Raw genomic sequence first — 12,987 nt, forward strand, 5'->3', positions numbered from 1 at the left:
CTTCAAAGTACTTTGAGATCTATGCAGTGGACGATAAATTTGCACGAACAACGATGATGAATAGCCATAAATCCTCCTTTCGTACAAAATATACAATCCCTATCCAAAAGATGCAAGCAGTAGCTGTTGTGCCACCTAAAGATGTGTCATGTATCAGATGCAAGATGGATGTCATCAGTGCATGCTATGCACGTGTCGTGTACATGCATGACTCGTTCCAAGAGTGGTATAAATGATTTTCTCCATGATCGAAGCTCGAACATATCTTAATCTCAGCAGCAATGCTCAGCAAAAATAACCTCACCCGGGCGTGGAACATAATCCAATACGCCCAAAGGCAATTCAATAAATAATTAACCCCAAACCTTGCATGGGAATGTGTCATAGCTGTACTTATTAGTGGAATAAAGAAGTTGCCAATCAACTAGGCTTAAAATTTAAATGCCAGCAAAGGATGGTACAACGTACGTTATATCTCTCCTTCCAATCAACGCTGTGGACAGCCGGGAACAGGCATAAACCCGTCTCGTTGTGCGTGTGCTCCAAGCCACGTTGCATGATTCCCGCTTCTGTCCAACTGTCCCACGTGCTGTCGCTGGAAACGATACAATCTTTCCCCGTCCCACCGCCAGCCAATCGGCAACCAGCCGTGACGGTGAACCCCGTCTTCCCGGCCCACACATTAACCAGATCCCGTTTGCTACTCTTCTCGCGTTCTCTTTATATAATGCTTGTACATGTATATGATGTGAGATTCCTCTTACTTGGCATCCAACGGCTATTTGCTGACCAACAATCAAATAAAACGTCACTCCTTCGCCTCCCATCATCCTCCCCATCGCTCTCCCACCTCCACAGTTTCCTCCTGGTGGCTGGGAAAGGGGTTGCAAAATTTCTGTAGCTAAACAAGAAAGAAGAAGAAAAGAGGAGAACATGGTCGTCCCATCTAGCATTGCCAACTGCCGCCGGCTCTCGTGGGCATTCCAATTCCTAGCAGCAATGCTAATAAGTGGGTGCTGGTGCTACCAGTACAAAGTGGGGGATCTGGACTCCTGGGGAGTGCCCCCATCCTCCAACCCCCACGTCTACGCCCTCTGGCCTCAGAAGTACCACTTCCGTCTCGGCGACTCCCTCTGTAAGAAACAACTCCCACACCCACACCAAACACCCACCCAACACACCACACCCCCCTCCCCCACCCCGGCATCTTTCTCTCTTTTGTTCTCATCATATTCAAATCCCGTCACCTCCCTCCGGTTACTGACCGCCCGATTGGACTTGCTCTGTTGGCAGTGTTTCTCTACCCGCCGAGCCAGGATTCGGTGATCCAGGTGACGGAGCGGGCGTACAACAGCTGCAGCCTCACGGATCCGATAAAGAAAATGAACGATGGCAACTCGGCGTTTAATCTCACGGTACCCGGCAATTACTATTTCACTAGTGGCGTCCCAGGGCACTGCCAGAAGCTTCAGAAGCTGGCGATCGCCGTCCCTGCAGCTAATGGCACCTTCTTCCCGCCGGCGGCCGATGCGCCGCCGCCGGGCGCGTCGTCGGCGCTGCCGGCATCTTCGCCTTCGTATCCCATCGTCTTCGGACCCTCGCCGCCGCAGGGATCGGGAGCGGTGTCGCTCGGGGCCTCCGTGGCTGTTTGGTCGATTGTCGGTTTGGTTCTTCTGAGTCTCCTGTGAGAGCAGGGATCTAGAGAGTGCTGATACTGAGATGAGGGCCATCGGAATTGGATCTTGGATCTGGATTTTCCGTTAAAAAATCTAGATCTCGTTCATTTTTAATTGTCGGCACTTTCTTTTCTTTTTTGGAGAGATATAATAAGATTATTATTATTATTTTTAAAAAACTTTTAGCGGTTACGGGGCATAGAATAGATGTTTTTGTAATTTTTAATTATCCGCAGGTGTTTCTCTTCTTGTTTTAGACGAGGTAGAGATATATTAAGGTTATTGTTATTTTTTAAAATTTCTAGCAGCAGTAATAGACGCGATGCTTTGGCGCAACGAATAGATGATCTGAGGATGTTACTATGATTCAAATAAAATATAAAATATATTTAGTTGAAGAGAATTAGATTTTGAAATAAAAATGATAAGGGGTAATTTTTATTTCAACTATTTAGTTATTTGCTGAAAAAAAATTTCATTCTATTTCGATTTCAAAAAAAAAAAAAAGAGAATACTTCAATTTCTCTTAAATACAATCCCACACTCTCCTAATATTCAAAGTCTATTTTGATTCTTATTTCAGTTACAAATCAAATACACCAATGAATATGGCTATACTGATCCTTATTTTAATCCATTTCATAAACCGAACACACTCACCGTGTATACACTATAGAAGAGACCACCGTATTAACAATTCAAAGAAAATAATGGGGCATGCAACATATCCTAGAATCACTACCATTACCATTAGCATCGTTGAGATGTTTTAAACGAACCCAGCCACCCAAAACATATGCAACAAGTGGTCGTTGAGATGTGTTAAACGAACCCAGCCACCCAAAACATACATGCAACAAGTGGTGATTAAGTGCTCAAGCATTAATAAGTCCAAGCAAGCAAGCAAATTTAACTTACATGAACTTCCATTTTAAAGTTGTTTAAGGACTTTAAAAACTTTGCTAGTCGGGATTAGGATTACATAGTAGAAATTATACTAATATATTTCTCACGAAAAGTAATTAGACTAATATAATATGAACACTCTAGACAAGTAGAGTGCACATGCAATTATGCAAATAAGATGTGAAGCATGGATATGGAGCAAAAGCCAAATTCCATCACAATGAAGTAAGATCGACCAGTGTTGTCATTGTATTTTGTTAGAAATCGAAAGAACGTTACACAATAATGCTGATATCCATCCTCTACTGCTTGATATATCAAAGATGTCTGCCAAACATGCCTAGCTCTGGCTTAACAGATGACGATCTCAATATAAGTTGTTTCCAGACTGTCACGGAAGTCTCTATTCTTGATCAATTACTTAATACGTCCTTTCAAAAATAATAATAATAACAACGTGCATCCACGTAAAGTCTAAATTCTACTTAGACATTTAATATATTTAAGCATCTAAATGGCAGTTTCACATGGTGACAACCATAACCTTTGTACTGTTTTTTAGGTCCAGCAGCAAAATCAGAATCTGAATTTCGGGTACCTTGCAAGCTGCAACTCCCGGAGACTGCCATATGCTGCAAACAAACCTAAAGGGCAAAATAAGTTCCACTTCGCAAGAGATCTAAATCGCACCAATCAAGGATGTTTTGAGGACAGCCGGTTGCAATTCACAAAAAGGTAGCGGAATCAACAGCATGCAGCCTGCTACCTGTTTGACTACCGAATTCTTGGTATCAAGAAAGGTAGTTTGATGGAGCTGCTTTAAGGCTTTTTTTATACCCAAAAGGTCAAAAAGAGAAGGTACATCAAATCTCTCTCATTAAAGAATCTAATTATACATTAACTGCACGTGAAATGTAGTAGCAGTACTTATGAAAGAAATAATTTACCAGCACCACTGTACTACCCACTCCCTGCGCCCGGAGGCGGTGGTTGGTGGGCTGGTGCCTGTCAGCCATGGAGAGCTGGGAATGGAGTGGTGCTGTGAAGCAGCACTCCTTGCGAAAGCATCCAGCTGCTTACATCTTTCTGTATCCTAGCAACAGCAAAGGCAGCCAACTGGCTGATGAAACATGCACCCAGAGAAAAAGCTAAGATCACAAAATGACAAAAAGAAACTAATTATACATGCTGATATTAAGAAGATGCTTCAAAATCTGTGCCCATAGGCTTTCCTTCAGAATAGCCCACAGGTGGTGTTGGTTCCATGAATTGGCTCGATGATTGTTTTGAGTCTGTCCCAACAAAAAGGCTCCTCGTTTGTGGGATGTTTGAATCTACATCCATAGCAGAAGTTCTGGGAGGAGATGGTGGCTGTACCTCCACATCTGGATAAGCAGCCTTGAACCTTGCTCTCAGACCATCATCAACTAACCTGACTCCATTCAATTGATTACCCAGTGATAACCACCTGATAAAACCATTCAACCCTTAGAATTGCAAGCCCATTAAATTGGAATGGATGGTCTGGTGCAGCATGGAAACAAGCTAGCAAGTAAAAAAGAAACAGTTAAAGTATCTCGTGCAAGTTGAATTACGAGAAAATCCCTGCCATAGCAAGGGAATAGAAACAAGAACCCATCTAGTGAGTTCATAACTTGGCAAGATGTTAACTTCAAACTTCTGGAAACTAAGTTCACGATGAACGGCAGAACATTATCAAATAGGAACCTTGTCAACTTTTCAGTTGGGACAACCTAGTTACAGAACATTGTCATATGAAAGAAGTACATTTACTCCATGCCAAACTTCCAAATTAGGACAATTTCTTCTTATTGTTGTTGTTTTTATTCTATTCTATTCTATTTATTTATTTAGGGCAGGGATGTGGATGGGTCAGCAGTAGGAACTAGGTTCTCTATGGTCCTTCATTGGAAAATAACTTTGAACAGCAACTTATCTATTATTATAATGAAATATCCTGAATAAGACAGCTTACAGTTGTTTTCAATACACAAATGCACAAACCATTCTCTGCAATCAAATTTGGGAATTGCCTAAACACAAACATTATAATGGAATGGGCGAAATATTACTGGTTATTGGCATCAAGATCTAAAATACCATTTGTATCTATCTAGTGTGAGTACATAACCAAGGAAACAGAAACCACAATGTAAGTGCATACCCAGCATGTGTATTGTGCATTCGAGCAAACAATTCCAACTTCCTTGTCCTGGGGCTTATCCTCTCTAGCATTGGGTACATCTGCAGTGAGAGCATGTACAAACATGAGCTGTGGACCTCGGACTTGCATATTGAGAAAACTTGCATGGTTAACAGGTGTATAATTGTATATCTAAATTTATGTGATACAAATTAAATACAAAGGAGGAGCTTTTAGTGGAGTATAACAGAACACAGTTGCATGACAAGGCAATTTTGATTGCCACGTCAGAGCACCACCATAAAGTGCTGATACTTAAATAATTAATAGTGACACAAACTACTAAACTGGAGTGCCCGATTCTGCTGAGTGTGAAAAAACCACATGTTTTTGAGACCTTTTTAAATAAAAATACCATTTCCTATATGTTCAAAGGAGTCCTTTACACACAAATTTTACTTGAACCTTGGCTAAGGTGGAATCTCTAGCATGCAGTGCAACATGCAGCTTCTGGAAAAAGAAGGAGCATAAAGAAGAACGAAAGGAAAAATAGCAGAGAATAAAGAAGAGAGACTATGAAGTCTGGATATATTTTGATAAACATCAACAACTGAAATCAAATACCCCAGAAAATGTCCGGAAGATGAAAGAAGCTGACAATACGTTGAAGGGGTTAGGTAAAACAATATGGGTGCAAAAATATAGAATGGAGAGAAACATTAAGAAATACGATGCCGAAATGAAATGATAGAGGATGCCAGGCGTCGAGAAAAAAAATTTTGAAAGAATTAATTTTTATAAAGGAAGTAAATGATAGACTATGCCAAAAGCAAGGTTCCTTGTGAAGAAAGACAACCATCAAGATCAATACTACCAAAGATTTTTCCAAGGATCTGTTTAAGCCTTTCAGATTCTAGGTTTTTAGTATCAAAAAGCCGATAATGAAAGACAAGGAATGAGAAGATGTATTCTTTCTCAATCAACTCACTAAGATGAACTATAGGCATTCTTAATGAATGGGGTTTGTATACTGTCAAATTAGCAACACCAAGCAATAATGGCATTGTTAGAATTAGTTATATTCTATTTCTGTTGAAAAGAAACATGGTACAACATCTGCTTACCTCATCAGGTTTTCGGCTGGTTTCACGAACTTCAGCTACAATAACATCTGTATCGATGTTCCTATTCACCTCTGGGTTTCCCTTTATTCCAACAAGACAATGTTCTTTACTATGATTGAGCCAATGGCCTGTACGTCCAGTTCGAATAATTCGTTGGAGTTGATTGGTCTTCACCCATATGAGCTCCTCAACACGCTTGTATCCCCAAAGCTCCAAACTGATAAATGTTAAAAAGAGAAAAAGAAAATTCCATGAGTTTGCCTCAAAGTCCTACCACTAGTCTAAAGCCAACTGTTCTTATAAACAATAAAGAATAAATAAGCCAATGCCATCATGTATAAGAGACTAGAAAGAAACTTGCAACAACAACATTTGATATGTTACTGTCTCTGCATGATTAGAAAACTTAGTAATGGAAAGGTGCAATGATCAGAAGAAAAACCAAACAGAATTAATCAGCTAAAAAAGTTCAAACTAATTTCAATTTGTTAAGCTGGAAAACAATTTTGGACAGCAATGACTAATTCTTGTCCCACCCAATCTAGAGATAAGATAAAGTACAAAAACAAGATCGTGCGGGGTAATACTATGGAAAAGGCTGTTTTACCATAAACACCAAGATGGATATCCTTCACAATAAAAGACCAGCAATTTAAAATAATTCCTTTCCACCAGGCTCCAGTCAAACCCCTGTTTCCTTCTATTATCTACAGTTTGGATTCACAGTGACAGAACCTTTAAACCTTCATGTCTCCACTAATCGCCATATACATCACCACAGAAAGGTGCAATTTGAGCAGATCAAATATCAACATCTTGGTTATACTATGCAGCAAAAGAATCCATCTCACATACAGTACAAATTTCAACAGTGTTAGATGTTCTAAGAAACGACCCTTTGCAGTTTGACTATATCATGTCTTTAAGCATCAAGTCTAAAAATAATTACAGTGACACGACATGACTTGATATGGTAGAGGCGTCTGCATTTACTAATATTCACAAGGAACTGCAGGGGAACATAAACAAATAAGACGAGCCCACTGTAAGAAGAAACCCCCCTCAGTTACAAGTTACTCCAACGTAATATTAGGTCTCTCAAAGGACAAATATATATGAGACAACAAGAAAAAGTAAGCAATTGCAATCAAAGGCCAGAGGCCTGGCGTTATGGTTGATTGCCTGCTCGGACATGCTGAAAGCCTGCCCTTCCTACCACATTTTCACAACGTTTTTAAATAAAAGATGAAATGGCCAAGTCATCATTGATTCTCCTAACAATGAACAATATCAACAGTTTGCATGCACAATATGGCAGAAACAGGACATCCCTCAGTTACAAGTTACTCCAATGAACTCTTAAGTTTGCCGCCAAAACAAAATATATGAGAGAACAGGAAAAAGTGAGTAATTGCAATAAAAGTCCAGGGGCCAGGGTTATAGTCGATTGTCTGCTCTCACATGTTGAAAGCCCACCCTTTGTACCATATTTGCATGATTAAAAAATAATAAAACCTCTAATGGCTGTCTAGGTCATTATTGGTTAATCTAACAAAGAGTAATACCAGCAATTTTCATGCACAATATGCTAAAAACAAAAATTACCATTCACGCCCAAGTTCCATTGCACGCCCAGTGACCCATAGAAAAATCAGACCATCAGTCTGCAATGCAGGTACATTAAGATTTCTCATCTCATCATCTGACATTGTACCATATGGCAATTCCATATGAATGTCCCAAGGTGGGTCTGCCATGATAACTCCAAACTGCCCTAAAATGTCCATTCTGAAGGTACGGATGTCACAGTTTATCCATTGAGGTTCTCCAAGCTCCACTTCTGAACAATATTCGGCCCTTTGGGACTTGATTGGTTTTGGAGGTGGAAGATTAGTAGCACCCATCATCATTGAAGGTATGTCTGGTGTTTGGTCAAGTTCATAATGAACATATTTGCAGGTCTGTTAACAAAACATTTATCAGCTACAAACCATAATACAAGAAAAAATGATTAAGGGAATTTGATAAAAGAGAAAATAGTTAACCTTTGTGTGACGGCATGTATCAAGAAAAGAGCAGTCACCTAAATTTGTATCAGTGTGTGGAGCAATAATGCGCCGAAAATGCACCTACAATCAAGTGGCAGGTTAAAAACAGTATATAGCAATCAGAAGATGAAGTGATTTGACCAAAAAAGGAAGAGCAGTGGAAGCAAGTTGATTTCCTATTGTCAAAATATTAAACACACACTAATTAATAAGCACATTCTCCACATAGTCTCTTCAATTTCTTCCCTTTTAATCCTTAAAAAAATTCATCTATTCACTACAGAAAGTATTTTATCTTAAAGAGAGATTTGATTTCACCCTACCTACACTATATATCCAGAACCCTAATAAGTACATTCTGTATATTCTTTCTATGACTGTGCATATAAATTGCATGTTGCACTGTCTGTTTATGAGTCTTCAAATATAACACTACTTGTATCTAATTTATGGTCCATTGAATTCCAAATCTTCAATATATATGGCTTTATCAGGAATCCTAATAAGTATACATGGTATATTCTTTCTATGGAGGGTGAGCCTTGGTGCAACTGTAAGGTTGCTCCATTGCGATTTGGAGGTCATGGGTTGCAAACATGGAAACAAACTCTCTACATGCGAGCGCATGACTGTGTATGTTTGATCCTCCTCAAATCCCACAATGGCAAGAGCCTTGTCCACCAGGCTGCCCTTTTTTTGTATATTCTTTCTATGACTGTGCATATATATTGCATGTTGCATAGTCTATTCATGAGTCTTAAAAATGTAGCTTTATTGTACTATCCAATTTAGGGTCCACTGAGTTTCAAATCAATACCTATATGGTTTTCTGTATTATCAAAGTAGTGCATTCACTTCCAAATCCTTTGAAATCTTTTTATTTGCTAAACGTGCTTGGTAAACTTCATCTACTACAAGGGATCCTAAATCTTTATTTTTCTCTTCAAGCCTAGTCTTGAAATGAACTTATCTCTAGCACACGATCTAACTTATCAGGCCAAACCAACCTATTAGAGCAGTATTTTAGAGTTGGAAATGAAATCATTTTTGCTGGTCATTAACTATAATGATGTAACTAGGAGGAACTTACAACTTTTTGACATTAATCTTTATTGATTTAATTACTTATCCATTCCTTATAATATGAAACGAGGTTGCGTGAAACACAAGTATGATGATAATATGAAGATACTATAAATGTAGCATACAGACATCCAAAAGATTCCATAAAAACCATATCAAATGCAAGATAATAAGATATAGGCATAACTACATTTTTATGCATGATTTTGTTAAACAATCAATGGTAACACTAACCTTCTCACATGCAATGAATGAACCAGTTTGGCGTCGGCAATCTTCTTTAGTTAGATGTGTACAATATTCTTTGAGTTGAGAGCCACCCTTGGTCTTGAACTGAAAACAGAATGCTCAACATCAGGTATCATGAGTGGTAAAACATGCATGAAAATTAACTAATACTTGAGCAGGAAGCCCTCAGCAGCTTCCACACATAATTTAGTGATAGAAGCAGTCAAGATCCATAAGCTGTCCTTCATACGGAACCAAAAGGGGAAGGCATTAGAGACTTCATATAAAACAAAACTTGCACTATGACAATTACTAGAAATTTAAAAATTTGGATTCCCCCATAATTTTGTGCAGGTCAACACAATTTAAACAACTTAGACATATTCCAGGATATTCACCATTTCTGTATTTTTTCTGATCATAAAGTAGTAGTGTTGAAATCAAAGTTTGAGGAGCAATATGCAGGTATTATTCATTACAGAAAAATCTGCATGGTCACACATGCTCTCATGAGCTATTTTCTACCTTGTGGCAGATATTTAGAAATGAAGAAAATTCAATATATTTGAAGGGACAATGTGCATTTAGAATGGGCAACCAGCCCCTTATAGCATGTCATCCATCAGAAATACTAATATGAGTTTAAGCTGATACGGCATTATATTTTCATATGCTTCATTTTAACTCGGTTCATCTGGCTAAAATGCAATTTAATTAAAAAAATGCAATTCAGATATGTCAGAAACCAAATCAAATTGGTACAACTGAACTCCATGGATTATTTTCCTATCATTCAATCCCCTATTGGTACAGATGCCTAACTCTTTGGAATCCTCTTCTGCACACATTTAAACTAAAATATTACATGTTCATTTAATGAAGGTAAGATCTTCAGATTGCCTGAAGTTCAACATATTTAGCTTCTTTTGATTATATTAAGAATTGGAGATTTCCTTAAGTTCGAGATATATACTTATACTTGGTGTACAAGCATATTGGATCAATTCATGAATTATGTCATAAATTGGATTCTTTCAAGCAAGTAGATGTTGACTATCCTATAAGAAGTGAGGATAGAGTTGATAATTATTTACTAGCAACTTCAAGAATTAAAGCATAAGCAAGAAGGTTTTCTTCTTCTTGATTTCTGTAAAACTCTGCAAGAAGTAAAGCCTCCTGTTCTGCTATATTTCTTTTTAAGGCAAGTGATAGAATTACTACATATCACAGAAATAATGCAAGAAAAATCAACAACTGAGCAGTGAGACTAGAACGAAGGAACAAATAATCACACCTTTTCCCATTATATTGCGAAATGCTTAAACTAAAATCAAACCACTTTGGATACTAACTAAATCAACAAAAACAATCTCTACCGTGAGAAAAATTCACAAACAAAAAAAGTATTAACCGCTCAATTTTAATATTAACACTTCAAAATGCCATATATTCCTCCTGAAACTGATCCATTCGACTATTAGAGATACCCTAACTTTAGAATCACATCATTTTCTCACTTTTTATTCAGCAAGAAATCCATCAAGACATGTGTTGATGAATAACAATTTAACTATAACAGTTGATACACCGAAGAGTGACATGTATACATAAGAACCAAAATTTCCGAACCTTTGCAGCAACGGCGGTTTCTTTTGCAGTCGGGCGGTGAATAAGATCCAAAAGTTCCTCTCCAGTCTTTGATTTTTGCATTTCCTTGAACGTCTTCTTGTTCAGCAATGCTTCAAGGTCCTTCAGCTCATCCTCCTCAGTCCTTTGGTTCGGAGGCGCCAGACTTGTGCTACCCATAGCAGCGCCAGGACCCATGACAGGCCTGTGGGGAGGAGGCGTGCCCATCATCCTCGGAATCCCCATCAAGCTCATAACCCTCGGCCCGCCTCTTGGGCCGACCATGGTCGGCGGAGCGCCAGGCCGTGGAAACATAGGAGACATGCCCGATAAATGAGAGTCAGGAGGCCCCATCCACATCTCCAGCGGTGGCCTCGGCATCAGCGCAGCGCCGCCATCGACTCCGCCCATTCCCGGCCCCTGACCCTTATTCTTCCCGTTGCCGGAACTGGGTTCCGCCACCGGCAACTGCTGATTCTGGAAGGAGCTCTCAGGGTGCTCCTTGAGGAGCTTGTTCCGATCAATAGCCCGAATCATCAACATAGACTTCCCGTTCACCGTGAACTCCTCCAGTTGCAACCCGCCGCTCTCCTCGGCGATCCGCCGGAGCGCTGTCTCGACAGCGGAGATCGGTCCGAGCTCCCCGCCGAGCTCGACCAGGGCGGCCTTCTCGGCGGGAGTGGCGGAGGACTGGTCGCCCTCGAGCCGGCGGAGCAGGGCGGCGGAGTCGATCTCGGTGAACGGGTTGAGCTCGAGGAGGCAGACGGCGACCATGGCGCGGACGACCGAGAGGCGGTCGCCCACCGTCGGCGTCGGGAGGGGAGTGGTCGCGGCGGGGTCCAGGATAGGGCCTGGGACGGGTACGGGGTGGGAGGGGACTGGAGTCCGGGAGCGGGGGACGGCGGCGAGGGTTGAGGGGGCGGGGGGGATCGGAAGGAGTGTTTGGGTTAGGGTTAGGGTTAGGGTTGGGGGTGGGGTAGAAGGGGCGGTGGTTGAAGGCGGAAATGATGCGGAGGGAGATGTCGAGGGAGGAGACGAGGTCGGGGACGAGGGTCTGTAGGGAGACGATGAGGTCCTGCTGGGCTTGCCGGCGGGCCTCGATGGAGTCTTCCAGTTGGCGGCGCATCTCCTTCAGTGCGGTGACGTCGTCCCCTCCGCCGCCGCCGTCGGTCTGGGAGTCCATGGCCGCAAGGGTACCGCCGCCAGAAGAAACGCGGGCTCCGAAGAGTGGGATCCGACTGGAACTTGGCTTGCGCACTTCTAAGCGCTAAACTATCGTCAAACGTGCTTTATTAACATCTGAGGCAGTCGCGCGATGTCAGATCGTCGCAATAAGTGCAAATTAATTATTAGCACAAACAGCATGCGCCAACTAGATAAACCTCTGCGACGGATTTTTTTTTTAATAATATTTTTTAAATAAAAAAATTTTAAAATATTATTATTTAAAAATTATTTTTAAAATTATCGTGTTTGAGCCGCGTCAGAAAAAATCATTGGTTCAACCCACAAATTCAAGACCTTCATGGAGAATTCATGGGTTGAGCCCACGAATAGTCGGCCTACCTGACCAAATAACGAAATCGTAAGTTCAATCCATGATTTTATTTAAAATAAATTTTTTAAAAAAAATTCAGGACGAATTTATAGGTTCAACCCACGAATTCGAAGTGAATTCGTGGGTAGAACTCACGAATTGGTGTAAACCATTTTTTTTTTAGAATTTTCAATGAAATTCGTGGGTTGAACCCACGAATTCAACCCGGTCAGACCAAATTCGTGGGTTCAACCCACGAAATTGATGTAAATCAATTTTTTTTTTGAAATTCCAATAGAATTCGTGGGTTGAACCTACGAATTCTTTATGATCATTTTTTTTTTTAATTTGAAGCGAATTCATGGGTTCAACATACGAATTCGATATAACTATTTTTTTTAAATTTGAAGAGAATTCGTAGGTTGAACCCATGAATTTATTCAAAAAATAACCTGTTGGCCTGAATTCGTGGGTTCAACCCACGAATTCATTTGAATTCTTACCCGTTGCACGATGAGTGAATTCATTAAAAATTGATCCAAAAACATGGGTTCAACCCATAAATTTGTTGTCTTTAAATCCACATTCCACCCTC

General features: G+C 40.4%; 2 protein-coding genes across 2 annotated transcripts; one reads left to right on the top strand and one right to left on the bottom strand.

Annotated features, from left to right (window-relative positions):
- Positions 1 to 733: 733 nt before the first annotated feature.
- LOC105043460 (early nodulin-like protein 8) lies at positions 734 to 2,020 on the top strand. The gene is made up of 2 exons (XM_010921013.4): positions 734 to 1,135; positions 1,294 to 2,020. The coding sequence occupies exons 1-2, from the start codon at positions 934 to 936 to the stop codon at positions 1,686 to 1,688; spliced, it is 597 nt and encodes a 198-aa protein (XP_010919315.1). The 5' UTR covers positions 734 to 933; the 3' UTR covers positions 1,689 to 2,020.
- Positions 2,021 to 3,430: 1,410 nt separating this feature from the next.
- LOC105043457 (probable N(6)-adenosine-methyltransferase MT-A70-like) lies at positions 3,431 to 12,139 on the bottom strand. The gene is given in 8 exon segments (XM_010921005.4): positions 3,431 to 4,050; positions 4,768 to 4,847; positions 5,871 to 6,087; positions 7,476 to 7,831; positions 7,916 to 7,999; positions 9,236 to 9,334; positions 10,859 to 11,693; positions 11,695 to 12,139. Coding segments are annotated over 8 exon segments (2,289 nt in total). The 5' UTR covers positions 12,039 to 12,139; the 3' UTR covers positions 3,431 to 3,776.
- Between the last annotated feature and the right edge of the window lie 848 nt (positions 12,140 to 12,987).

This window comes from Elaeis guineensis, chromosome 4 (assembly GCF_000442705.2).
Source record: "Elaeis guineensis isolate ETL-2024a chromosome 4, EG11, whole genome shotgun sequence".
NCBI lineage: Eukaryota > Viridiplantae > Streptophyta > Magnoliopsida > Arecales > Arecaceae > Elaeis > Elaeis guineensis.